General features: G+C 42.5%; 1 protein-coding gene across 11 annotated transcripts in view; it reads left to right on the top strand.

The window, feature by feature from the left end:
- Positions 1-24,281, top strand: part of exoc6 (exocyst complex component 6) — a 44,397-nt gene that overhangs the window by 6,694 nt on the left and 13,422 nt on the right. For 2 of the 11 annotated variants that reach the window (XR_013467739.1, XR_013467740.1), the window contains exons 2-22: positions 341-512; positions 2,211-2,258; positions 2,434-2,524; positions 2,962-3,007; positions 6,587-6,640; positions 7,106-7,256; positions 7,344-7,499; positions 7,857-7,925; positions 8,734-8,817; positions 9,190-9,236; positions 9,838-9,958; positions 11,367-11,438; positions 11,529-11,626; positions 12,132-12,237; positions 12,921-13,030; positions 13,187-13,298; positions 13,383-13,517; positions 15,989-16,168; positions 18,117-18,146; positions 18,635-19,808; positions 19,991-20,064. Coding sequence is in view for 8 of the 11 variants with exons in the window: in XM_078103264.1 (XP_077959390.1) it covers positions 341-512; positions 2,211-2,258; positions 2,434-2,524; positions 2,962-3,007; positions 6,587-6,640; positions 7,106-7,256; positions 7,344-7,499; positions 7,857-7,925; positions 8,734-8,817; positions 9,190-9,236; positions 9,838-9,958; positions 11,367-11,438; positions 11,529-11,626; positions 12,132-12,237; positions 12,918-13,030; positions 13,187-13,298; positions 13,383-13,517; positions 15,989-16,168; positions 18,117-18,146; positions 19,667-19,808; positions 19,991-20,064 (2,101 nt within the window). In the remaining 3 variants the exon portion in view is untranslated. Of the gene's footprint in view, positions 1-340; positions 513-2,210; positions 2,259-2,433; positions 2,525-2,961; positions 3,008-6,586; positions 6,641-7,105; positions 7,257-7,343; positions 7,500-7,856; positions 7,926-8,733; positions 8,818-9,189; positions 9,237-9,837; positions 9,959-11,366; positions 11,439-11,528; positions 11,627-12,131; positions 12,238-12,917; positions 13,031-13,186; positions 13,299-13,382; positions 13,518-15,988; positions 16,169-18,116; positions 18,147-18,634; positions 19,809-19,990; positions 20,065-24,281 lie in introns of all 11 variants that reach the window. The other 9 variants (XM_078103264.1, XM_078103259.1, XM_078103265.1 and 6 more) reach the window with 5 other exon arrangements.

Below are 24,281 nucleotides of genomic sequence, written 5' to 3'. Positions count from 1 at the left end.
TCTTCTCTGTTATAGATATTGAATGTATTGTACATCTTTTTCATTGTTCATTCTGTACACATGACATCCATTCTAGTCTGTCCATCCCGGGAGTGGGATCCCAGAGGATGTCGCATGTGTACAGACTGTAAAGGCCCCTGAGGCAAATTTGTAATTTGAACTAATGCAAAACCTTTTCCAGGCTGTTAAGGGCAGCTATTGCAACTAAGGAAACCCCATCAGGCTGCATACGGACATGTATGAACTAATCACTTTTCATTCTAACGCTTCTTCCTGTTTTTCCTCTTCCTGCCTTACCCCCTTCTTCCGCCCTCAACTCCCTTTCCCTCACCCCTCTCAGGTCCATTTACGATGACCAGCCCAATGCCCACAAGCGCTTCATGGAAAAGCTGGATGCCAGGATAAGGAACCATGACCGCGAAATTGAAAAAATGTGCAATTTCCACCACCAAGGCTTTGTGGACGCCATCACAGAGCTCCTCAAAGTCCGCGCTGATGCTGAGAAACTGATGGTGAGAGACAGAAGTGTCAATTGGACCTCTGGTCAGCGGAGGGGTTAGCAGCAGTTTGTCTGCAGCCCACCATAGCTGCCATATCTCAAAATAGATATGGATATAGATAATAGCTTTCTTTCATGGGGTCTTGTGTGTATTTCAGAGATAACTAAAACTTGCTCTGAAATATTTCATTACATCACTATGCGACTAGTCATCATCCAATAACACCATCACTCCCCCAAAATGGGTTTCTGTTTATTATCTTCCATAAAAAGTTGGGGATTTATGTTTATAATTCATTATTCTATTATACGCAAAATATGATTGGTTGGAACCTCTGATGCAAACTCAACAGATAAAAATCATAAGGTTTTCAGTAATATTTATTAAATCCAAATGCCTTTGCATGCTCACTTCATGTTTATAGGGCTGTTCCCTGTAATGGGACAGCTAATGAGAGTAGACACTGTCTCATAAGGGAAAGGTCATAGGTTCTACTCCTCTGTAGCTGTCCAGTGCAGCATTAAGTTGTAAATAATCAAAATCCTAATTAAGTCTGATCTGTCTCTTATCCTTTCACCGGGGTACCAAGCATAGACCAATAAAAAAAGAAAAGAAGCAGTGATTATGTACTCGGTCCCCCCGCCGTTTAGAAGCTCTGCTGTTGAAAGGACTGTCATCAAATAGCCGACTGGTCAATTGGGTCATGGCTCTCAGCCGTGTGACAAGAGCCGAGAGTTCAAAAATCCTCATCCAGGATCGAGAAGTTTGTCACTGAATTTGTGAGAAAGAGCCTGTCACAAGTCATTAAACCCCATGAAAGGCCCAGTGCACTGGCGACGGGTTCAGGTCCTCGCTGCCTGGTTAATCTGAATTTGCCTGCCTTTATCCTTGCTCCTTCATGGACAATGAGCTGATTACAAGGCTGACCAGCTGCAGTGAGGGAGGTAGTCAGGGAAAGGAGAGGGCATGAGGGGGGTCAGACCGAGGGACAGAGGACCGATGGACACGTGACAGCATGTGTGGCACATTCATACATCTAAATCAACATTTTTTTTTTGTGTCTCTCTGGGAAGGGGATTTTTTTTAAGAACTACTCTTGCTTCTTCAGGCCACATCACACCCCGTAGTTCCTTACCCTGAAGGCCAGCAAGCTGTTTGTGGTTCTTTCCCAACAAATAAAGGATGAAGCCCACAACTGTTGAAAAAGAACAGAGAAAAGTACATACAGAACATATATGTAATTTATAAAGCATATACAATACGAAACGTCATATTCATCATCACATATCACCTTCATTCAAATATGTTAGAGAGTAAAAGAAGAACAAACGACAACAAGAACAATTTACAGATCCTTTTGTATAGCAAGATATGTATATGCAACAGTTCCAAAAACGGCTTTTAAAAGCTAATGCTGGTTGTCTGTATTTCTTACATCTTAAAAACTACTGTACAATATTCTGTGTACAGTACACTGTAGGTAATATGTTGCTTAGTTTCCTCCCAAAACAGTGGTCATTGTAGTTTTAAACAAAGATTGCTCAAGCAGGAACACACGGTACACATGTGGATTGGGCATTGTTTTTAGTGGCTCATGATTTATTATTGGACTGGAGGAATACGACACAATATTATTTGCTGATGAGAAGAACTTTGCAGTAAAGAGTTGTGGGGCTGTACAGTTTAATGTCTGTCTGTTTGTTCTAAAAGGGTCAAGTGACAGACACTAATCGAAGACTCCAAGAGGCAGGGAGGGAGGTAAGTCCACCTACCGTGTGTATGCATAAGGGACATAAGGGGGGCTTTACATTATGTTGGCAGGATGTATGCCTGTTTGTTCACTGCATAGACAGTTGTGCATTTGATGTGACGGTCCTCTAAACCCGTCGATAACCGTTGTGGCCTCCTCCTTATTGTGTGTTTCTTCCCTCAGGTGACAGCTCAGACAGAAGAGGTGATCCGCTGTCGGATCCAGCAGAGGAACATGGCCACCACTGTCGAAAAGCTCCATCTCTGTATACCAGGTAGCACGGCTGCTAGTTTAGCAACCCTCAAGTCGCTTTGCGTTTAACGAGCTGTTACCTCAGGGTCCTACTGGAGGCCTAGAATATGACCAATTCCCAACTCTCCGTAACTTGTTGAATAGATACACTAGTTTTTAGATGTATGCCATGTTAAAATCTTCTCTAAGCTTGTTTTAGTTCTTCTTTATTTCTTACATACCGTGTGTGTGTGTGTGTGTGTGATTCCTAAATAATATAATTACTAACATAAATAAGGAATAGTAATCTTTAGAAGCTGAGTATGAAGGTGTTTTATGAGCACTTAAGGGGCCATATGCTGCAGATTTGATTATTATTTGAACATTTACGTCCAGTATATTTTATTTTATGCATAAGATCATTCGCAGCAAATGTGAGCAAAATGCTTATATCAACCTGTTTCTTGCGTTCTTTTGCAGTGCTAGAAAAGTACAGTAAACTAAAGGAGCAGCTCGAGTCCAAAAGGTACTGATATTGAAAAGCATCTCATCACAGTGAGACTGATGTCTAACCTTCATATTAAAAACAACTCTCTGTTCGTTCCCCTCAAACACTACTCAGAATATTGATACATCACCCACTCCTCTCTCTCTCTCTCTCTCTCTCTCTCTCTCTCTCTCTCTCTCTCTCTCTCTCTCCCCATCACTCACTTTCTCTACTGAATACTGATAGGATGTCTACTCCGTGGTCTGAGTTTGAAATCCCCCCCCCCCCCTCCCTCTTGCACCCTCCAGTCGCTGCACTCACTACAAAAAACAGCGACCTAAGGAAGGAAATAGCAGAAGTTAAAATGTCAAATTCTTGAGGTTCCCAGATTCTGAAAGTGTAACTTGTCACAGGCTAATGATCCGGTGCAGCCGTGAGCAGTACCGTAGCATTAGAGTACCATGCTACGTCCCACCTGGCTGTGGTTGCTAGTACATCTGATCATAGCCCAGCACAGTGCTATAGGACTAAAGTGCAGGTTTAAAAAAGGCCGTTGTTGCCACTAGTCGGTAGGGGTTTGGCCAGTGGCTCAACAGATGTACAGTCTACCTTGTAACCCACACAGGCAGCATAGTTTTCCTTGTCCTTAAAAACACAGCAGAGCAGCTTGTTTTTGCTGACTTCCTGTGGGTTAACGTCTCTCCTTGTATCAGTGACATAGGGTGGTGTTCTCCAGGGTGCGTCAGTATTCTGTGACATCAATATGGCCATTGAGACAGGTTCTTCCTCAAAAACACATCAAACTATTGACATTTCTGTTGTCAAAGACTTTGTCTTAAAGTGGATTGTTGTTTTGGCAACTTGTCATAGTGTGTTGACATCACTATATAACAACAAAACCAAAAATAATTAATTTGTAAATAAATGAACACTTATTTTTGTGTCCTGCCATTTACAGCCATCCCTCATAGAATTATACAGACACATCAATCAATGACAAACTGTTATTCCAATAGAAAATATTACCCCTTATGAATAGACAATTTATTAACGAAAAGCAGTGGTTGTGGTGGAGCAGCCATTATTTTATAATTGTCATTATTTTCTTGCAGTCCACCTGCAAGAAAATAATGACAAAAAAAAGAGTAGTGTATTTTTGGAGCTTGCATCAGGAGGAAATTAAACCGCAGCAACAAAACGTCTCCCTGTGCAATGTAACCGATATTGCACACATTAGGGAAACACAATCTGTCACAAGCATCAGTGTTGTAAGCCCAGAGTCCACCTGCTCTTCAGCACCAAAGTCCTGCTCTTTCTCCTGATGCTTGAGTGCAGCTTGATCCAGGAACACAATGGATCGAAGGTGTGGACTCAAGAGACAATGACCTGCCGTTGTTAGAATTAATTTCCTTCATTCGCACATGAGCCAGGAGCAAACATGGTGGAGGTGTAGCCTCGGCTCCTAGCTGGGATAGCTTAGCTTCCATCTTGGCCCTTCCTTTCTGCGCTGCCTTTAGTCACGTTTTACTGTTACATGTACTGAGTAGTCTGATTATCTATATTGAGGATTTAGTGTATTTTCATTGTTTATCCCCTGCTATTTCATGCATTAGAAATACATTCCAAAAATGTGAAAAAATGACTGTAAAGCCCTCTGAGGAAATTTGCGATTTTGGGCTATACAAAATACAATTTATTGAATTGAAAAGGTTTTAAAGCCCTATCCTAATGACCTAATATACAAGTCATCAGTGGGGCTGTGGTAAGAGGCCAAACTGACAGCTAAAGCTTCCTATTAATACGTTCCTTCTAAATAAAGGGAAGTGTGCACAGTTTATACTTGCATCTCTTGTCCATTCTGAAGAAGTGTGTTTTATTTGTAATCACACATTCAGCCGAACCAATCTGCAAATAAGTCCAGTATTTGTGACACAGGTTTCAACTGCTCTGTGGGTTTGATTGAACTTCATTTTTACCCCATGAACCTCATGTTTGGTCGTATTGACATGCCTATCCGTATAACGAGAGGTGGGGAGTTCACTTTGGACAGGAAAATAATGACCCTTTCTTGTTCATTACTGTGTACCAAAAGGAAGAGGCCATTCACTGGCAGGACAATTGACCCTCAGTGTGCCCTTGTTCACAACAAGGCCCCCTCATTGCAGCTCTGTTACGGCCCACAGCCAATCCGAGGCAATTAGACCATTGTCGGCCCCCCAGTGGGATTTGTGTGTGTAGTACACACACAACTAATGGCATAGGTATTTACTTAATAATCAACAATAATTTGAAGCGAGTTACTATGCTGCAAATGCACCTTATTGTGCTTACTGTATGTGCCAGTGCCCAGGTCCCATTGTGCTCCGTGTCGCCCCAGTTGCTGGACCTCTGTACTGTGATAGACCTTTTCACCGTACCACTTATGAGGCTGTCTTCTGTTCATGTGGATACAACACAGTTTACACTCGCTGACCGACCAATTAGATCTCTTCACAGCCTGCCTATCAGCCTAATGATGGGAGCTCAGCACACTGACCCAAGGCTGAACCCCTGTGACGTGTGCACACTATAAAAGAGCATGATATCTTTGTAACACAGTGCATGCAATGTATTAGTTATGCATGTTCCTCACCATTTTATTATATTTAATTACCACTTTGAGGGAATGTTGCAGTGTTTGTGCCAAAACATTGTTGGACCCATTGTGGGCGTAAAGATAAAAAGCTAAAATTCAAGACAAAAGAACCAAAGGTCCACATGTAAATAACCCACAATGTAGCTGACATCATCCGTTTCAGGTGTTTTATGCTATTAGCAGCGAACCTAGCCTGGAGCGTACATGCAGAATATCAGGCCTCGCTTCTCACCTCTGAGAAGCGAGGCCTGATATTCTTCCCAGTGAGCACAAGATGTCATTTCAACATTAAAATATTGTTGAAATGAGGTCTGAACGCTGAAGACCTCATTTCAATGTCTTTTCAACTGGCATAAAAGTGGACGTAACATCAACGTACTAAGAAAACATCAATTTATTGATAATGTTTCGTAACGTAACGTTGAAAGAGATACGATATTATCATTAAGATTTTCATAATAAGTAGTGAACTGGTCGGCGAAAATTGGTGTACGCAAAGACGTGATTTCAACGTATTTAAAATGTCTGTTAAAACGTCATAGGGAACTACAGACTGATGTTAACAATATGCTTTAAGGACATAATAATGCGGGCAGTTTCAAACATTACTTGTAAATACACTCTGCTCACACCGGTAACGCGCATGCACAAGTTCTTTCTGTCACAATATCCGACGTCCGATCAGCAGACTCTACACAACTCCCTCTGGAAACACAAAGGACTTACTACTACTTTGTGTTCTGTAGTACTCTCCAACACTCGTTAACGCTCTGATGTAAGGAATTGGGGACAAACTTTCATGTTCTCTTTTGTGTAAAAATGTACAGTTCCTCCAACATTTACCATTATGACTCTGGAAAAGTAATACAGCGGGCAGAAGGGCCTGATATTATGAAAAACTTATCCTGCCCTTTGGATAGTTATGATTAAAGGAGCAACGCTGTGACCACATCCTAAGTGAACTACACCCTTTGTCTCTGTAGGTACTATGCTGCATTGAAGACCATGGAGCAGCTGGAGAAGGTCTTCATTCCCAGGTAGGGTTATTCCTGATGGAACAGCTTCTTCCTTTGCTGTAGTTTCTCTTACAATTGAGAGGTAATGGTGGGTGATCTGATGTCAAAGGTATGATGTAAAAATATGCATGTAAACTGTGAGGTGAGCGTGTATGAGATTTAGGACCCCATGAAAGTGAAAATAAATCCGCTGAATGCATCCACTCTACTCCTGATTTGTGTCCCATGCGAGAGAAGAAAACATTTTGACAGCCTCAGATTAATCTCCATTGATGTCAGCAGTTTTACCAATACCGGACTGCTCAGTCATTTCACCTGAGTATTAGTAGCTTGACAGGATTCACCTCAGCTACCTTTGATTTGGTAGATTTTCCAGCTGTTCAACCAGAATTGTCATATCAAACGAGAGAATGCTGGTTGGATCCGACGGAACTTTTGTCTGATCCAACCAATTTGAACTTTTTGTTTCTGCTGTGTCTCCTGCAGGGTAAGTCAGTACAGGTTCTGTCAGATCATGGCTGAAAACCTGCCCCGGCTGAGAGAGGAGATCAAGGAGATCTCCATGTCCGACCTCAAGGACTTCCTGGAGAGCATCAGAAAACACTCCAACAAGATTGGTGAGACCGCCATGAGACAGGTATGAGAGTTTGTGTTTTCCAACAATTTCCACTGTATATATGAAAATGTCTTGTTCAAAGGGTTTGATCTGTGTGTGTCTCTCCAGGCACAACAGCACAGGACCTTTAACAGTGCAGTAGCCAAGCAGGCTAGTATTGGCCACTACTCCAATCCCGTTTACTCCCTCAATGGACGAGCACACACTCACAACGGCCTGATGATGAACGACGAAGCAGGAGAGGAGGAGGAAGCAGATGAAGAGGTATGGAAACATGTTGTGGTCAGCCGTGGCGAAACGTCATCATGCAGAAGAAACAGTATTCCCCTTTTCCCAAACTGGGTTGTAGTTGGTTCACTTCTGTCTTATGTGATGGCAGCTAAAGAGTCAACGGCTATGCATTAATGCCATTGCTTTGTCAGTAAAGGTTAAATAGGTTTCAGAGTTGTGATAAAGGGACTTTTATTGTCATGTTGCATAATCAAATGCCCCATTTATAGTGTAAAGTAGCTCTCTAAGATAACTGTCACAGTACACTTATTTTTATGCTACTTTTTTCATTGGTTGCTGTAGTCAGAATGAGTATAAATAACTGTACGACTCCTCCTATGTCTCTGACAGGTTCTTACAGCTCAGGACCTGGTGGACTTCTCACCTGTCTACAGGTGTTTACACATTTACACTGTGCTGGTAGGTGTTTCTCTGTCTCTCTCACAACCACACACGTGCACTAACACAAAAAGTGGATCAAGGCAGCAATGTGGTGCAGCAGCATTACATTTCCAGGATTTAACAGGATTAATACATTTTTGACTGGCTATTTCTGCCTTAATGTCACTTCACCATGGATATCACAGACGCCGAAAGATTTACTGTCGTGTCAGAGGACAGGCAGAAACGGGTTCAAGTCCTTCATATTGCTAATCTTATTTATAATAAGAATAATGGTTTAGGTATTTTGTAACGTCCCTTAACGAGGGTCTTACATTCTAGCAATACGTTGGTTATCACCTACTTATTGATAGCTAGCTACTATGGCCATTCTTTGGCGTTTTTAGGAGGAGGAGGGGGGGGGGTTTTATGGGTGCATAAAAGATGTATATTTTTTCCCAAATGGGCTCTTTTACATGTAAGTTGCGCTTTCTTTTGTGACTCGTATAACTCTGCGTTGTATGAAACGACCTTCTCCATTTTGGTATATTTTTGGGCCACCAGTAACTAAGTTAGTAGTAGGTTGAGAGAATAGAACTCCAAAAGACGTCCTTTTCCCAGTGTTGCATGTAAAAAAAGTGGCTGAAGGTTAAAAAAAAAAGAAATCAATCAAAAAAAAAAAATCAAGTGTGAGGAGAGCGTGTCTCTTTCACTACCACGGCTTTGAAAGATCCATAGTTGTTTTGAATTCTATGCCACTGCAAAATACATTTTGAATATATTGTTTCCATTATTTGTATTTTAAATATAGATTATTGATACGGATTGTATTTCTCTGTGTCTGCAGGGTGACCGAGAAACATTTGAGAACTACTACAGAAAACAGAGAAAGAAACAGGCCCGGCTAGTGTTACAGCCACAGGCTAACATGGTGAGGAACACACAAGCAGACTCCGAGCGTATGTCACAGCGTGCATGAAACCGAAGGAATGCTTTTTGGGGAAATTCAGAGAGTTCACAGCAGGAATTCCCATTTCTTGGCTACACTAAGCCATCTGCAGCTTGCTTTAAGCTGCAGCAAAACGAAACTTCCAACTATCACTTAAGTAATATTTGAAAGGTAGTCAGGCCTCAACAGGAATTATTTGTCTGTATGTGTGAGCAACGGACTGCGTAAATAATTCTTTGTTAATTAATAATGCATTAACACATTCTACAACACTCAAAGCCCTAATACAACGTGATGTATTATGCAATCCTGCCCTGTGTGCAAACATGGCTCTCTGTGTGTGTGTTTGTTCAGCATGAGACCGTGGAAGGCTACAGAAGATACTTCAATCAGATAGTAGGGTAAGATGTTCCTCTCAAGTTACAACCTTCTTTGTGTGCACATTGCGGAGAATTCTCCATTCTCACTTCGCGATTTGTATAGGACTTTTTTGTTAGATATTTGTTATTTTGAGTTAAATGGTTGTTAGCCGTCTAAAGCAAAGTACACAGTTAAATTATATATTTTTGAATAATTTTTGCTAGCCAACTGTTGATGGAGCTAATTGAGGAGTATTAATTGATCCCTAATCTCTTCATTTTAATCCCTTTATATGTTAGAAATTAAGTCACTTTGTGTATTTAAAATTCCTATGTTTTTACACGCCACATTGTGGGCTCAAAGTACTTCCGTTAATTAGCTAACGTACTAGCTAACTGGCTACCCATATGGCACATTTCAAGTCGTATGCATTTGATAAATTAATGGATTTATTTGCCAAGTGAGTGGATTATGTTGGCTCATGATATGGTAGAAGGTCAGTTTGTAGCTACAAATAACTAATCTATTTCCATTTAATTCTCAAGGAAGGTTTTCACTTTGTCCAACCTTTGTCCTCAGTCCTGTGTGTTTTGATGCAAGAATAAATACATTATTTGAGTGGTATCTTTTTGTGTGCGTCAGGTTCTTCGTTGTGGAGGACCATATCCTCCACGCCACACGGGGTCTGGTGACCAGAGTTTTCACTGATGAACTGTGGAACATGGCCCTCTCCAAGATCATCGCTGTGCTCCGCACACACTCTGTAGGCCCTCACACACATTTGCACACGCACATGCATGTACACACACAGAAACAGCTGGATATATTTGGTTAAGAAGGAGACTGTTAAAGGTTAATAGAGATAATAGAGCTTGCTGCTGATCTATTTATCCTGGTAGATCCTTCTTTCACTGGCTGACTTTCTCTTACACACACACACACACACACACACTCACACAACACCCTAATGATGTCACTCTCAAGAGAAAAGGTCAAAACACACATACGCATGCTGCCGAAGAGGAGGTCATTGGGGCCTTAATGAGAGACAGATTGAAACAATAACAGCAGATTAAGAAGGCATATTCCTAACCGCTGGGCTCTAGTCACTTGTAAATGACCCAGAGGATTATGTTAACAGGCCAGAGAATGGGCCACACAGCATGGGGCGGGGCGACTAACAAAGGCCACTGGTCTCCCCCCTGGCCTGGAGCCCCTCTGCTGGGCCATGATACCGGCAGCTCAACGCTCCTAGGGGTCCTGCCCTTCCAACCACTGCATGGCCAGCCTACATGGTAGAAAGTCTTGGTGGTAGAAATGGTGGTTAAAAATCTTGTGGACCTCAGATCAGACAATACGAGATACGACATGGTAGAAAGTGTTTTTTGCGCACAGACCACTAATAATTTATTCTAAAAAGGTCCTCAAATGTAGGACAACAAATACAATTCTAATGGTACTCATATATATTTCAAAAGACAACCGTTTTTACTTTACCTTACTTAATGTAGCTACAGTAAATGGATGACTACGTCATATTAACACATGGATCAGAACATTGTACATCATTATCCACATCCCTGTCACTGCTGTGATTTGCGGCTGCGTGACCAAGTCTCTAGCCGGTTGTTGGTGTGTGTGTGTGTGTGTGTGTGTGTGTGTGTGTGTCTGAGTAAACAAAGAGGCAGGCAGCCACGCTTTACGTTAAATCTCAGCCTGCGTTCATTTGCTCAGTTGATTTACACACTCCTGCGTTTGTCAGCATCCTTGTGTCTGCCTTAAGGGACTCCACTGTGCTGCTTTCAGGGTCATAAATCACTCGGCACTGCAGAAAAAAGGAGAGACTTTGTTGGTGTAGATTGACCCTTGACTAAGCCCCTCCCCCTCGTTGCTTTTGCGTCGTCTGTCAAGCTGTGTCCGATAACTTTATTCCCTGATCCACTTTTCTCTACGTAATCATGAATAGTAAAGTAGATGTATCCTTGATTGACAGCTACGTTAGAGAATCCTTGCTGTTGCTTTGAACAACACAGTGCTTCATAAATGTCTAAAAAATGCTCATGAATTGTTACAATGTTATTTATACCACTGTGTCATTATTATTATTTTCCCTGCATGCAACTTTGGAATGTTATTTGCTGATCATGGTGATGATAATGTTTTTTATTCAGTCATACTGTGATGACCCAGACCTGGTCCTGGAGCTGAAGAACCTCATAGTCATCTTCGCTGACACACTACAGGTGGATTTAAAGCTGTACGTTATTTGAACATCTGGGACCTCAGGCCATCTGACATTAACACACTTGTGAATGTGATATTTGTTTTCAAAGGGTTATGGTTTCCCAGTCAACCGACTGTTTGACCTGCTGTTTGAGGTCAGGGACCAGTACAATGAAACTCTCCTGAAAAAGTGGGCCCTGGTTTTCAGGTGGGCTTCTCCGATGTTTGTGACTGTTTGTCTATTATTACATTTCTTACTTTTTACAAGTGAGATGTACCTGATGAAACCAAGCAGGTAGGTAAAACCTGGTGTGGGTGGGTGGCATGCTCACTTGTGTAGATTATTTTGCGCAACAAAATGTGCGACTATCATAAACGTTGAGAGTAAATCTAAAAACTAGTGGAGCATTCCCATCGAAAGAGAGAAGAGGTTGAGGTATGTCTCAGAAATATGTCATGGCACTCTGGGGTTTTCAGAGAGTCATTTAAATGTGTTCAAAGATCAGATGGTTGTCTTAAACAGGTGTGCAAGTCTTGACAGTTTATACTGTAGTTAAGTACAGGTGCAGCTACATTTTATTGTCATCTTTGAACGACATCTGATACTTACATTTGAACAAACTGTACTTTGAGTGGTAATTAAGAGTCGCCAAAACAATGATCGATCAAAATCTCTAATCACGTGTTCACAAAGAATGAATTGTGTTCTTCAGGGAGATCTTTGAGTTGGACAACTACAGTCCCATCCCAGTGGAGACAGAGGAGGAGTATAAACTGGTAGTCAGCCGCTTTCCCTTCCACGATGCTGAGATTGAGAAGGTAACATGCCGGTACACTCCAAAGCATATTATTAAGGATAGCACCCAGAGGACTCAAGTGCACGACTCGGGGAAACTGATGTTAAAGTCACAGATTTTAATATAATTCATTATAAAGGGTTTTATTCTTAGACGTGGTCGAAAAGAGGAAAGGTTTGGTACACATGACTGGTGGAAGGCAAAAGTACAGAAGGGCTAGAATCCAAAAACGTGTTCAAGAAACTCCCAGGACTGGCAACAAACACCAGAGCATGACACTTAAGAGCAAGTACACAAGGGAAGGAGTCAAGGAGACACAGATGGACACAATTAGGAAGGGGAGCTGCAATCAGCCCACTGGAAAGACGCAAGGGCAGAAAGTCAAGACTCCTGAAACAAGAGGGGGACATGCTGATTATATGACTTGCCTAGAGTCTAAGTATCTCTGGGCCACATCTTGAAAAAAAACCTTCAACTACACTAACCCTCCCTAACCTTCCACAACATTTGTATTCACACCCTAACATGGAAGCAATAGTCTTTTAAGAGTCATTTAACAAAGAGTGTGTGTGTGTGTGTGTGTGTGTGTGTGTGTGTGTGTGTGTGTGTGTGTGTGTGTGTGTGTGTGTGTGTGTGTGTGTGTGTGTGTGTGTGTGTGTGTGTGTGTGTGTGTGTGTGTGTGTGTGTGTGTGTGTGTGTAAGCAGCAGGACTTTCCAAAGAAGCTACCAATGTCCCAGTCCGTCCCTCAGATCTACACTCAAGTCAAAGAGTTAATTTATGCCAGCCTCAAGTTCTCTGAGTCACTACACCGGAGGTTGGTCTTGTGGAACGATATAATTTTTCCCCTTTCAGTATGTTTAAGTGGACCCTAGACACCTACAGTTTCAATCCTCCTGACTGTTTGCCTCTATATTGTGGAACACCAATTACATCTGGACTTTTTAGAAGAAAGGTTTGTTTGTGTATCCAGTTCTACAGAGATTGACGACATGTTGCGAAAATCCACCAACCTGCTGCTGACAAGAACACTCAGCAGCTGTCTGCAAAGCCTCATCAAGAAACCTCACATAGGACTGACTGAAGTAAGAACAACCCTGCTGTTACTAATCATCATTTACACCAAGAAGTAAGGCCTTTAGTCTGAATTTGTGACCTTTTCTGTGTAGCTAGTGCAGATCATTATCAACACCACCCACCTGGAGCAGGCCTGCAAGTATCTGGAAGAGTTCATAACAAACATCACCAATGTCTCTCCTGAAACCGTACACACCACTAGACTTTATGGCTTGTCCACGTTCAAGGTAAATGTAGATTCTTCTTTGTGTTTAGCATACACTTTGTTGCCATGTTTCTGTATCTCATTATTTATATATATTTATCTAAATCACACAAACCGACCCTTTGGGAACCCTGACTTTATCTTAGTGGAGAGGTTTGCGTGTCCATGTGAACCTGAGCTATGTTGTCTGGAGCCTGGTGCTCCCGGTAGGGTTACCTTTGAAAGGGGTCTCAGGCGAGGGGCCAGACTAAGAATGGTTTCACAAAGCCCCTTTGAGAAGACCTACCTGGCCCGGAGGAAACCCAGGGCCCCCATTTGGAGCCAGGGCCAGATATAGAACTCGAGACCGCGAGCGTCTGGTGGCTGGCCTTGCCCCGGAGACCGGCTGGGCACAGCCCCAAGAGGTGACGTAACAACCCTGAGGGGGAAACCGATGGAGCTGTTGTCTGAGCGGTTGTCTGTGTGCGTATGCACCAAATGGCAGTTTGGAGTATGCAGCCTTTTCGGAGACCCTGAATGGAGCCCCGCTTGGGGCTCCAGTAGGGGACTCCATCGTCCTCCTGGGAGACTTCAATGAACACCCAGGCGACAATGGAGATAACTGGAGAGGCGTGATTCTTTTTTTCATTGGACTTGCCAGTCACAAATTGTTCATAATAAACAGCAAGTTCGAATATATAATTTTCCTAAATCTACTTGGCACCAGAGTGTCTAAGATTGAAGATGGATGATCGATTTTGAAATCGTATTGTCAGATCTGAGGTCCACAAGATTTTTAAGTCACACCTCTGGCGGAGATTCTGTGGAAGTAGGGGTTATTGAACCAGAGTGGTGTATGTTCAAAACTTCAATTGCTGAAGCTGGTGGTGGTGAGTTGTGGCCTCAAGGTTTTAGGTGCATCAAGGGGCGGTAGCCCTCGAACACTGGTGGACAATGGTGGTCAGTGGTCATCGTCAATTTTCCTAGTGGAAGTCATGGAAGTAGTCAAACAACTCTGCAGTGGCAAAGCCCCGGGGATGGATGAGATCCGTCCAGAGATGCTGAAAGCAATCAGTGATGGGGGGCTTTCTTGGATGACGCGCTTCGTCAAGATTGCGTGTAAGTCTGGGACGGTACCAAAGCAGTGGAAGACTGGAGGGGTGGTACCAGAGACTGTGTCCCAATTACAGCGGTATCCCACTACTTCCCGCCTCCCTGGTAAAGTCCATTCCTCCAACTCTCACTGGCGCGGTTCGCCGCCATGTGTGAAGCGGTTGGGATAAGGATCAGCACCTCTAAATCAGGCCATGGTTCTCCACACACTGCATCAGGGATTTTGTCCCACTCCTCGACACAGACCTTCTCCAGATCCTTCAGGTTTTGGGGCTGTCGGTGGGCAACACAGACTTTCAGCTCCGTCCAAAGATTTTTTATTGGGTTCAGGTCTGGAGACCGGCTAAGCCACTGAAAGACCTTGAGATGCTTCTTACAGAGCCACTCCTTAGTTGCCCTGGCTGTGTCCTTCAGGTCGTTGTCATGCTGGAAGACCCAGCCACGACCCATCTTCAATGCTCTTACTCAGGGAAGGAAGTTGTTGGCCAAGATTTTGCGATGCATGGCCCCATCCATCCACCCCTCAATGCGGTGCAGTCGGCCTGTCCCCTTTGCAGAAAAGCATCCCCAAAGAATGAGGTTTCCACCTCCATGCTTCACGGTTGAGATGGTGTTCTTGGGGTTGTACTCATCCTTCTTCTTCCTCCAAACACAGCGAGTGGAGTTTAGACCACAAGGTGATATCTTGCATGGTGCCCCTGACCGAGGGAGATTGACCGTCATCTTGAACTTCTTCCATTTTCTAATAATTGCACCAACAGTTGTTGCCTTCTCATCAGCCTATTGTCCTGTAGCCCATCCCAGCCTTGTCCAAGTCTATCATATTATCCTTGATGTCCTTATGCAGCTCTCTGGCCTTGAGCATTGTGGAGAGGTTTGAGTCTGTTTGATTGAGTGTGTGGACAGGTGTCTTTTATACAGGTAACCAGTTCAAACAGGTGCAATTAATATAGGTAATGATTGGAGAACAGGGAGACCTCCTAAACACAAACTAACAGGTCTGTGAAAGCCGGAATTCTTACTGGTTGGTAGGTGATCAAATGTCAGGAAATAAACTGCAAAATATATATTTTTAAATCACACATCGTGATTTTCTGGGTTTTTGTTTTAGAGTAAGTCACTCACAGTTGAAAACCACCTTCCAATGCATGTGTATGCATGTTTTTTGTATAATTTATACATATGGCCCATGGTTTGGACTACTAAAGGAATACATTTTTCATAATCTATGCAACAGAACCAAACATGTTCCAACAGTTGAAAGGTGTGGATAACAGTAGCATAACAACTAGTGCTGCTGCTCGCACAAGCTAATGGGTTTCTTTATTCGGCAATGACTGAAGGTAAAACTATTTTAGTCCTATAAAGTATTAAAAAGGGCTTCTGAAATGTATTTTCTAGGATGCTCGTCATGCTGCAGAGGGAGAGATTTATACCAAACTCAACCAGAAGATTGATGAGTTTATCCAGCTAGCAGACTACGAGTGGGGAATGTCTGAGTCGGACGGCCGGGCCTCTGGATACCTCATGGACCTGATAAACTTCCTGCGTTCCACTTTCCAGGTCTTCACACATCTCCCGGTGAGTCTGATACCTCATCCCGTGAGGAGACTAAGGTGGCGGGCTGATCGGGTTACTGTAGGACAGTGCATCCTTGGTTCTGGGGACCCATTTGGTCTTTTTCACTTTTGACTTTTTTTTGTTTATAATAGGGATTTGATTTTTTTTTATGTATTTCCATTTTCCCTGAACCGCAACTGTTGTTTGGCTAAATGTTCATCCCATTCCTATTAGATATTTTTACTGTTTATAAGGGAGTTGATGTATGTTGTGAATGTAAAGGTGAACTGAGTATGTGTGCAATGGGGATCTGAAATGGTGACCTAACTACAGTGTGTTCACAATTATCAGGCAAGTGAGTATTTTGAGCATATCATCATTAGTTTGCATATTTCCCAACTCCAAGCTGTTTAAACTTGAGTGCTAATTGGATTTAGGCCTAGCCGGAGATGTGTATTTGTGTAATGAGGGATGGTGTGGTCTAAGGAGATCAACACCCTATATAAAGGTGTGCATCATTATTAGGCAGCTTCTTTTCCTTAGGCAAAATGGGCCAAAAAAGAGATCTAACTGACTGAAAAGTCAAAAATTCAGAGGGAAGCAGCACTCTTGAAATTGCGAAGATGTTGGGGCTTGATCAAAGAACAATCATTCGTTTTGTTGCAAACAGTCAAAAGGGTCTAACGTGAAGCTATTAGAAACCCATTATCCTCCAGTGCTGCCATTCCAGAACTGCAACCTACCTGGAGTGCGCAGAAGTACAAGGTGTTCAGTGGTCAGAGATATGGCCAAGGTAAGGCAGGCTGAAACCCGACCACCACAAGGTACATAGGTTGAAACGTCGAGACTGGGTCAAGAACAATCTGAAGACCGATTTTTTTTAAAGGTTTTATGGACTGATGAGATGAGGGTGACTCTTGGCGGAACCGATGGATGGGCTCATGCCTGGATCAGTAACGGGCACAGAGCTCCACTTCGGCTCAGACAAGGTGGAGCTGGGGTTTTGGTATGGGCTGGTATTATTAACTAATTATTAACACCCAGACCTACTGCCAGTTTTTAGAAGACACTTTCTTTAAACAGTCTGTATCTTTCAAGAATGCTAGACAATGCTCCATCACGTGCATCGAAATATTCCACTGCGTGGCTAACCAGTAAAGGCCTTAAAGGTGAAAAATAATGACATGGCCCCCTTCCACACCTGACCTATACCCTATGGAGAACTTGTGGAGCCTTCTTAAATAAGAGATACACATAGGAAAATTCTGTGTGCGTTTGTTTATTATTCTCACTTAACGGATGGAAATAAACAAGTGAGATGGGTAATCTTTCGTTTTTTTAATTTACTTGCATAATAATTGTGCCCACTAATAGTTGCCCAATAATTGCACACATAGATATTCTCCTAAGAAAGCTAAAACCTCACTTTTATTTTCTTAAATATTCAGGTTTGGAGTTTATTGTTATTTTGGATTGACCGAGAGCACTGTAGTTGTTCAATAATGAAAAACAATCCTCAAATATACAACTTGTCTAATAATTGTGCACACCGTGTACGCTGCTATCGACTTGTCAATACATATAACACATAACAGTGTTGACGACTGGATCAGTAAAAGCTTTTTGGTTCAGCTTAGCTGACAAATACAGCTTGTTCAGTTCCTCATTCAATGGACCACTTGCCTGCTCTTCTTTCCTCCATCTCTTATCATGTCCTGAATGAGTTCTAGCTTATTTCCATTTTTCCAAGAATCTCTCCTGTCCCTGATCCACACCCCTGGTAATAACAGTACTGTAACAAATTTGTTTTACTAACAGTTTTATTCCTTGCTTGTTAAGCATGCGCGATATCTCCAGTTGAATTTACCACCTCCTGTCCATTTATTGTTGCCACATTTCTTTTCCTGTCCTTTCCCTCTTTCCCTTCCTCTCTGCCATTTTGGGTTGGTTTGGGGGTGTCTCTGCTCAGAATAACAACAATGACCATGCGTCGATGTCGGTGAGTATTCCTGTCTTGCTGTTATAATACTATGCTGTCATTTTAAGGGCCAAAGGGAGATGAAAAGCATGCTAATGTTTGACTGTGGAAGCTCCACTACTCCAGGCTCGTTGGTTCTTCTTTTACGTTTTTGCATTGGATCAAGCAGCAACCACCTCAGCTGAAAGCTAAAGCAACAGGGGAAGAGCCTCTGAATGCTGCTAGATTTTGCTGGCCAGTAATGATTATTCACTTATCCCAAATCATCGTCTCTCTTGAAGTACAATGTCAATCTTGTTCAGCCAACAAGACATTGCTCAAGTGACTAATTTTACTTGCTTTAATTGGCATTTCTTTTTTTCTGGGGAGGACATTACAATTGGTACAATACCAGTCAAACGTTTGGACACATTTTCTCATTCTGGTACTGGATGAATACAAAACTTATTTTTATTTTTAATTACTTAAAAACGACTAATAATAATTTGCAATTTTAATGCACTTGGCAGTGACAGTGGGGGGTCTAGACGGAACAGACCTGGGCGGCAGATGCTGGCTCTGGGGACGTGGAACGCAACCTCTCTGGGGGGGAAGGAGCCGGAGCTTGTGCGGGAGGTGGAGCGTTATCAGTTGGATCTGGTGGGGCTTACCTCTATGCGCAGCCTCGGCTCTGGAACCACACTCCTGGATAAGGGATGGACTCTATTCTACTCCGGAGTGGCCCATGGTGTGAGGCGCCAGGCGGGTGTGGGGATACTCATAAGTCCCCGGCTGAGTGCTGCTACATTGGAGTTTACCCCGGTGGAAAAAAGGGTCGCCTCCCTACGCCTTCGGGTGGTGGGGGGGAAAACTCTTTGATTGTTGTGTGTGCATATGCACCAAACAGCAGCTCAGAGTATTTGGCCTTTTTGGAGACCCTGAATGGAGTCCTGCATGGGGCTCCAGTAGGGGACTCCATGGTCCTACTGGCAGACTTCAATGCGCACGTGGGCGACGATGGAGATAACTGGAGAGGCGTGATTGGGAGGAATGGCCTCCCTGATCTGAACCCGAGCGGGTGTTTGTTACTGGACTTGTGCGCTAGTCACGGATTGTCCATAACAAACACCACGTTCGAACATAAAGATGTTCATAAGTGTACGTGGTACCAGACCACCCTAGGCCAAAGATCAATGATCGATTTTGTTTGTTTGAATAGTTCCTGATGTACGTTACGAAGCAAACATGCATCATTTACATGACCTTCGTAACTTGTGTCACATAGGTAACCTACTTAATGTTGAAAACCGAATCACCCTTTTGTCTTCTTAATCTTATTTGATGCACCACCAACCGATTCTGTTGTTCACTTTTCCGTCTCAGAGAATGTTTAGCTGAAAGTCAAGTGGTCTTTGTCCATATATATGAACTTCTTCTGTCCTTCTCATCCCTATCCTAATCTCTCCTACACCTTTCCACCCGTCCCTCCTCTTTTGCATCACGTCATCCTTCCTCTCATCCCGCCTTCCTCTACCTCCTTTCCCCTAACCCTCCTCCTGTAGGGTAAAGTGGCCCAGACGGCTTGTATGTCAGCCTGCAAGCACCTGTCCACATCACTGATGCAGATGCTGCTGGACACAGACCTCAAACAGATCAGTATGGGGGCCATTCAACAATTCAACTTGGATGTCATTCAGTGTGAATGTAAGTACAAATACATGTCATGTTGAAAGTAAAGGAACCCTGCTACAGGACTTTTTCATGAACTGTGTTTCAGCTACGTCCATCGTGTTTACATGTGGTCCGGCACTAAGAAGCTGACCAGGAGACATTGTTATGTGTACTTTATTGTGTTGGTGTATTTGATTATTTCTGTTTCCTGTCAGTGTTTGCCAGTTCCGAGCCTGTCCCTGGCTTCCAAGGAGACACACTCCAGCTGGCTTTCATCGATCTTCGACAGGTAAACTGTCTCACAGCGCCTTAGAGAGGAGATCAACAGTAACATTAATATTAATTAAAATATTTCTCTGAAATGTGTCTCATGGTTATGTTTTGAATTCCTAGCTTACTTTTGTTATGTGTACCTTAATGAATAGTAAGACAATACTTGTTCCAGTGTTAACTGATTTTTTCCCTTCATTTGGGCTATTTCTGCATAAGTTAAAAAAATAAAATAAAAATAAAATATTTGGCTCGTAGATGAAAAGTGTGCCGAAAAAAGGCAGGTTTGCTCAACATTTGGTGGGGTTTTGAAAATATTGTGAATATAATATTGCCAAACAAGCTGTTATTTGATGGTCAAAAGCACGGATACAAAATGCTGTAGTGTCTTGATTGTGTCCACTCAATATGAAATATCAAATTGGATATTTCATTAAATTGTTATTCGTGATCAAGGAGGACCAACTTACCTTGACGTTATTCTTATTGGCACTTACATATTAATTTGAGTTGCCGTGCGGCATGGTGATGTGGTGGTTATACTGGTTCAGACCACCCCCCCTCCCTTCCTCCCCACCCACACACACAGCTTTCTGGGTTGAGTTTGAATGCATGGGTTCTCTCCGGGTCCTCCAGCTTCCTCCTACAGTCCAAAGACATGCAGGATAGGTTAATTGTTGACTCTAAAATTGCCCATAGGTGTGTGAAGGGGAGAGGGTCTCTATGTCACCACTGCGATTGACTGGCAACCAGTCCAGGTTGTTACCCGTCTCTCCCCCGATGCTAGCAGAGATCGACTCCAGCACCCCCGCGACCCTTGATGGAGCAGCGGTATAGAAGCTGGATGGATGGTATTTTTTGTATGATTCGGCTGTCAGGATGACTGCTGTCTTTGTGGGTAGCTATAGCCTCACATTGGGTCATCTGGTGCTGATATCCCTCATGGACTGCTTTTATGCAAAATTGTTGCAAATTTGTTTTTGCACACAGAGCTACTTTTTGAATGAGTCACGCTGTCAATGCGATCATGGCCTGGGGATGGTGTGGAAGACACTTGTCCTTTTTAAGGACATGTGTTTAGAAAAGACGTGTCAAACTCAAGGCCCGCCGTACAATTATATCAAACCCTCAAAAAAAAGTAATTTGTCGATCATGACTGGCCCGCCGGACAACAGGACGCACACGGCCGAAACTAAGAGTCCCATGAGGGACTCCTCAAAGGTCGGCAGTCATCTACACTCTAACTATAGCTCTAACTTTTAATTTAATTTTAATAAGCCATCAAAAAGAAATGGAAAATGAAGAGTGCTCTCTGAAAACAGGAGCTTTCAAAGACATGTGGGAAGCAGAGTATCTGCTTACCAGCATGAGCGGTAAAGCAGTTTGCCTTGTTTGTGGAGCTGAAGGTTGAGATCTTCTGCTGTAATTCTCCAGCATTCAGAACCATACAAAAGGATGGATAACACACAGTTCTGATACACCAAGTTTGGTCACGGTGGTCTATACTGCTCTGACCATATGTTATTGGGTACTTTTGAAAGGGTCTATTGCCTTATTAAAAGGGTCAAATTATGAAAAATCCCACTTTGATAAGTTAATGTGGCTGTCCGGCTTTTTTACCAACCCTCAAATGCTGGGAAAAAAAACACTTTTTATTTTGATTCTTGTAATGAATTAGTTTTGGTTTTTTTTAACCCTCTCCCCCACCTCCTGACGCACTCAACTTTGTTTCTTGCAAACAATAGAATGTTGGAATTAAGTTGGAATAATATTGGTCTGGTTTGGGGGGGGGCTTAAAGAGAAAAGCGCTAAATCGGAACGTTTCAGAATATAGGGATACACTATATACACTATTCACTTAGACAATACGAGGAAAATGATATGCTTTTTAATATCAAAGCATATGAACGTGTGGAGGTGGAAACCGTAAATGCAAGAATGAGTCCTAAAATGAGCATGAAATGTCTCCTTTAATACATTCTTTGTCTTTACGTAAAACAATGTTGCCCATAAACATGTATTCTTTTGCACTTTGTCCTATATCCCTTGTGTCCCATGTATTAAATGTGGACCCTTTATGGCCCTAAACATAGTCACAGTTTTAAATTTTGGTCCGCTCTGAGATTAAGCTTGGCACCCCTGGGTTAGAGCTAACCAGTTCCAATACTCTGGTTTAATAAGATGCCATGTTGTTCCACTGAATATTCTGAGTATTTCTCTCCACTGACACATACAGTATTTGCCCTTGACTAAGTCTCGCCCCTCAAACGCATACGTACAAATTACGTCATCCAGCTCTGACCAGACTGTGCTCTAATTTACGCTTTTCGTTTTTTTATTTCTTTATTTCCAGGCTTCTTTAGTGGAGCCTTGTCATCGATAAACTTAGTAATACAGTATAGATATAGATGAATAGATCTTTCATTTTGAACCACTGTGACCGTAGTCAAAGATCTACGGAGCTTTACAGGAATAGTGTTGAACAGTTATGTTTCCTCTCGATCTCCAGGTAATGTGGTGGTTCACTTTTAATCTGTGATTTTGTAGCTTTTGCTATAATAAGCTCTTTACCTTTTTACCCTGTTTTCCCTACTGAATCAGTTTAACTCGATAATATCTATTTAGAAGATGCAGTTTGTCACAGTGTGGGCTCCACAGTGGCTGTGACGGCAAATGGATTATTCAGCTTTTAACTGTTTACAGCCAAGTTTTGATTCAGGAAACAAAGATGATAAAAAAACAAAGCCAGAACGAACTAATAATGAATATTTTGTTTCAATTTTCTATGGCTTCTGTCCTTTTCCATCATTTTCCACTCCACTTCTCAGCTGTCTCACACCTCACCTCTCAATACCATACTGTGTTTCACTGGCTGCCACTTCGGTCTGTGCATTACCTTTTCAACTTTCACCTCTTTTTCAAGGTTCACCAGTGCAAGAAAATTCCTATTCACAAGAACAAATCCTGTGCCTTTCTTTCTGTCGTGAACACCAGTGGTATGTAAAGTGTTGCCGGGTCTCATTAACTGGTGTGTGTGCGCTGATCTGTTAATCTGAGCCTGGGGTGGAGGCGTGGCTTTGCATCCAGTCCAGGTCATAGCACTATACTGAGCACGTTTGTTGAAAACATTGAAGAAGACTGAAAACTTAAGGGGAATATTTGCCGCTTTTTATGTGGAATTCCAATAGGCGCTGATAATTAATTAAATTCCCCACTGCATTACAAGACCTCTTTTGGTCATCGTAACAAACTTAATTCCTTTTGGACAGAAACAACGTAAAAACCCACAAATACCATATTGCTTTGTCTTTCCACAAAGATCATCAAGTCTAATGCAAAGTCAACAGGACAACTGAGGCAGTAGAAAAAAAAAGATTTGTAAATTAATATTTTATTTAACTATGATGTATAAACATTGTACCCTGTTGCCGAAGCCTCCCCCCAAGGAGCTGAGCTGAGTGTTGTCAGTGGCAGCTACAGCCCTACCTAGGGCTTCGTGTCCTGTGATGCATCTCATCAGACAACATGCATCCATGTTCCTTTTTGGCTGCCTGGTTGACATGTTAATCCTAGCCTCAGGTAAAGAGTTTGAAAGGCATCCACCGGCTGAGGTTACCCAGAGGTTATCCCTTTACTTTCTCCCCATTTCACGGCTTTGGATTTCATAGCTATGTCTGCTTTTTAGATCATTATCCTGAAACCATTTTGAGTGATGGAGTCAAATATTTAGTGTAACAGAGGTGTCAGCAAAGCACTCTGATGGGTTTCTGCTGCTACATATATACCAAATCGTATTTCATACAACTTGAAACATGCATATTTATATTTAGATAACCTATCAATTTTTTATATGAGATGGAGATGCTGTTTCTGCATCCAATATTATTTTTCTGTTTTCTCATTTTTTTAACCAACATATTGTACATATCAGGGGTGAAACTTGGGGCGAAATTTGCCGTTTTGGTTTCAAACTAGGTCATTTGTGTGATTCATCTAGATCTGCAATAAAAATGTTTTTTTTGGGGGGGGGGGGGGGGGTCCGGTCCTCCAAGTAATCTGTGAACGCAAGCTGTCATGAATATTTTTTTCAAGCTTTTTCGTTTGGCCAACTCGTGTCATCATGTCATCTTGGGGTCTATAGCTGCCTAGATGCCGTAATAGACAGGAGTGACGTTGGTACGCTGCAAAAACGTCAGTCTTTCTACCGTAGGCTAACGTGCTAATGTCAGACAGTTG

Source organism: Gasterosteus aculeatus, chromosome 5, assembly GCF_964276395.1.
Source record: "Gasterosteus aculeatus chromosome 5, fGasAcu3.hap1.1, whole genome shotgun sequence".
Taxonomy (NCBI): domain Eukaryota; kingdom Metazoa; phylum Chordata; class Actinopteri; order Perciformes; family Gasterosteidae; genus Gasterosteus; species Gasterosteus aculeatus.
Note: the sequence above shows the minus strand (reverse complement) of the source record. Positions and strands in the feature narration are given on the sequence as shown.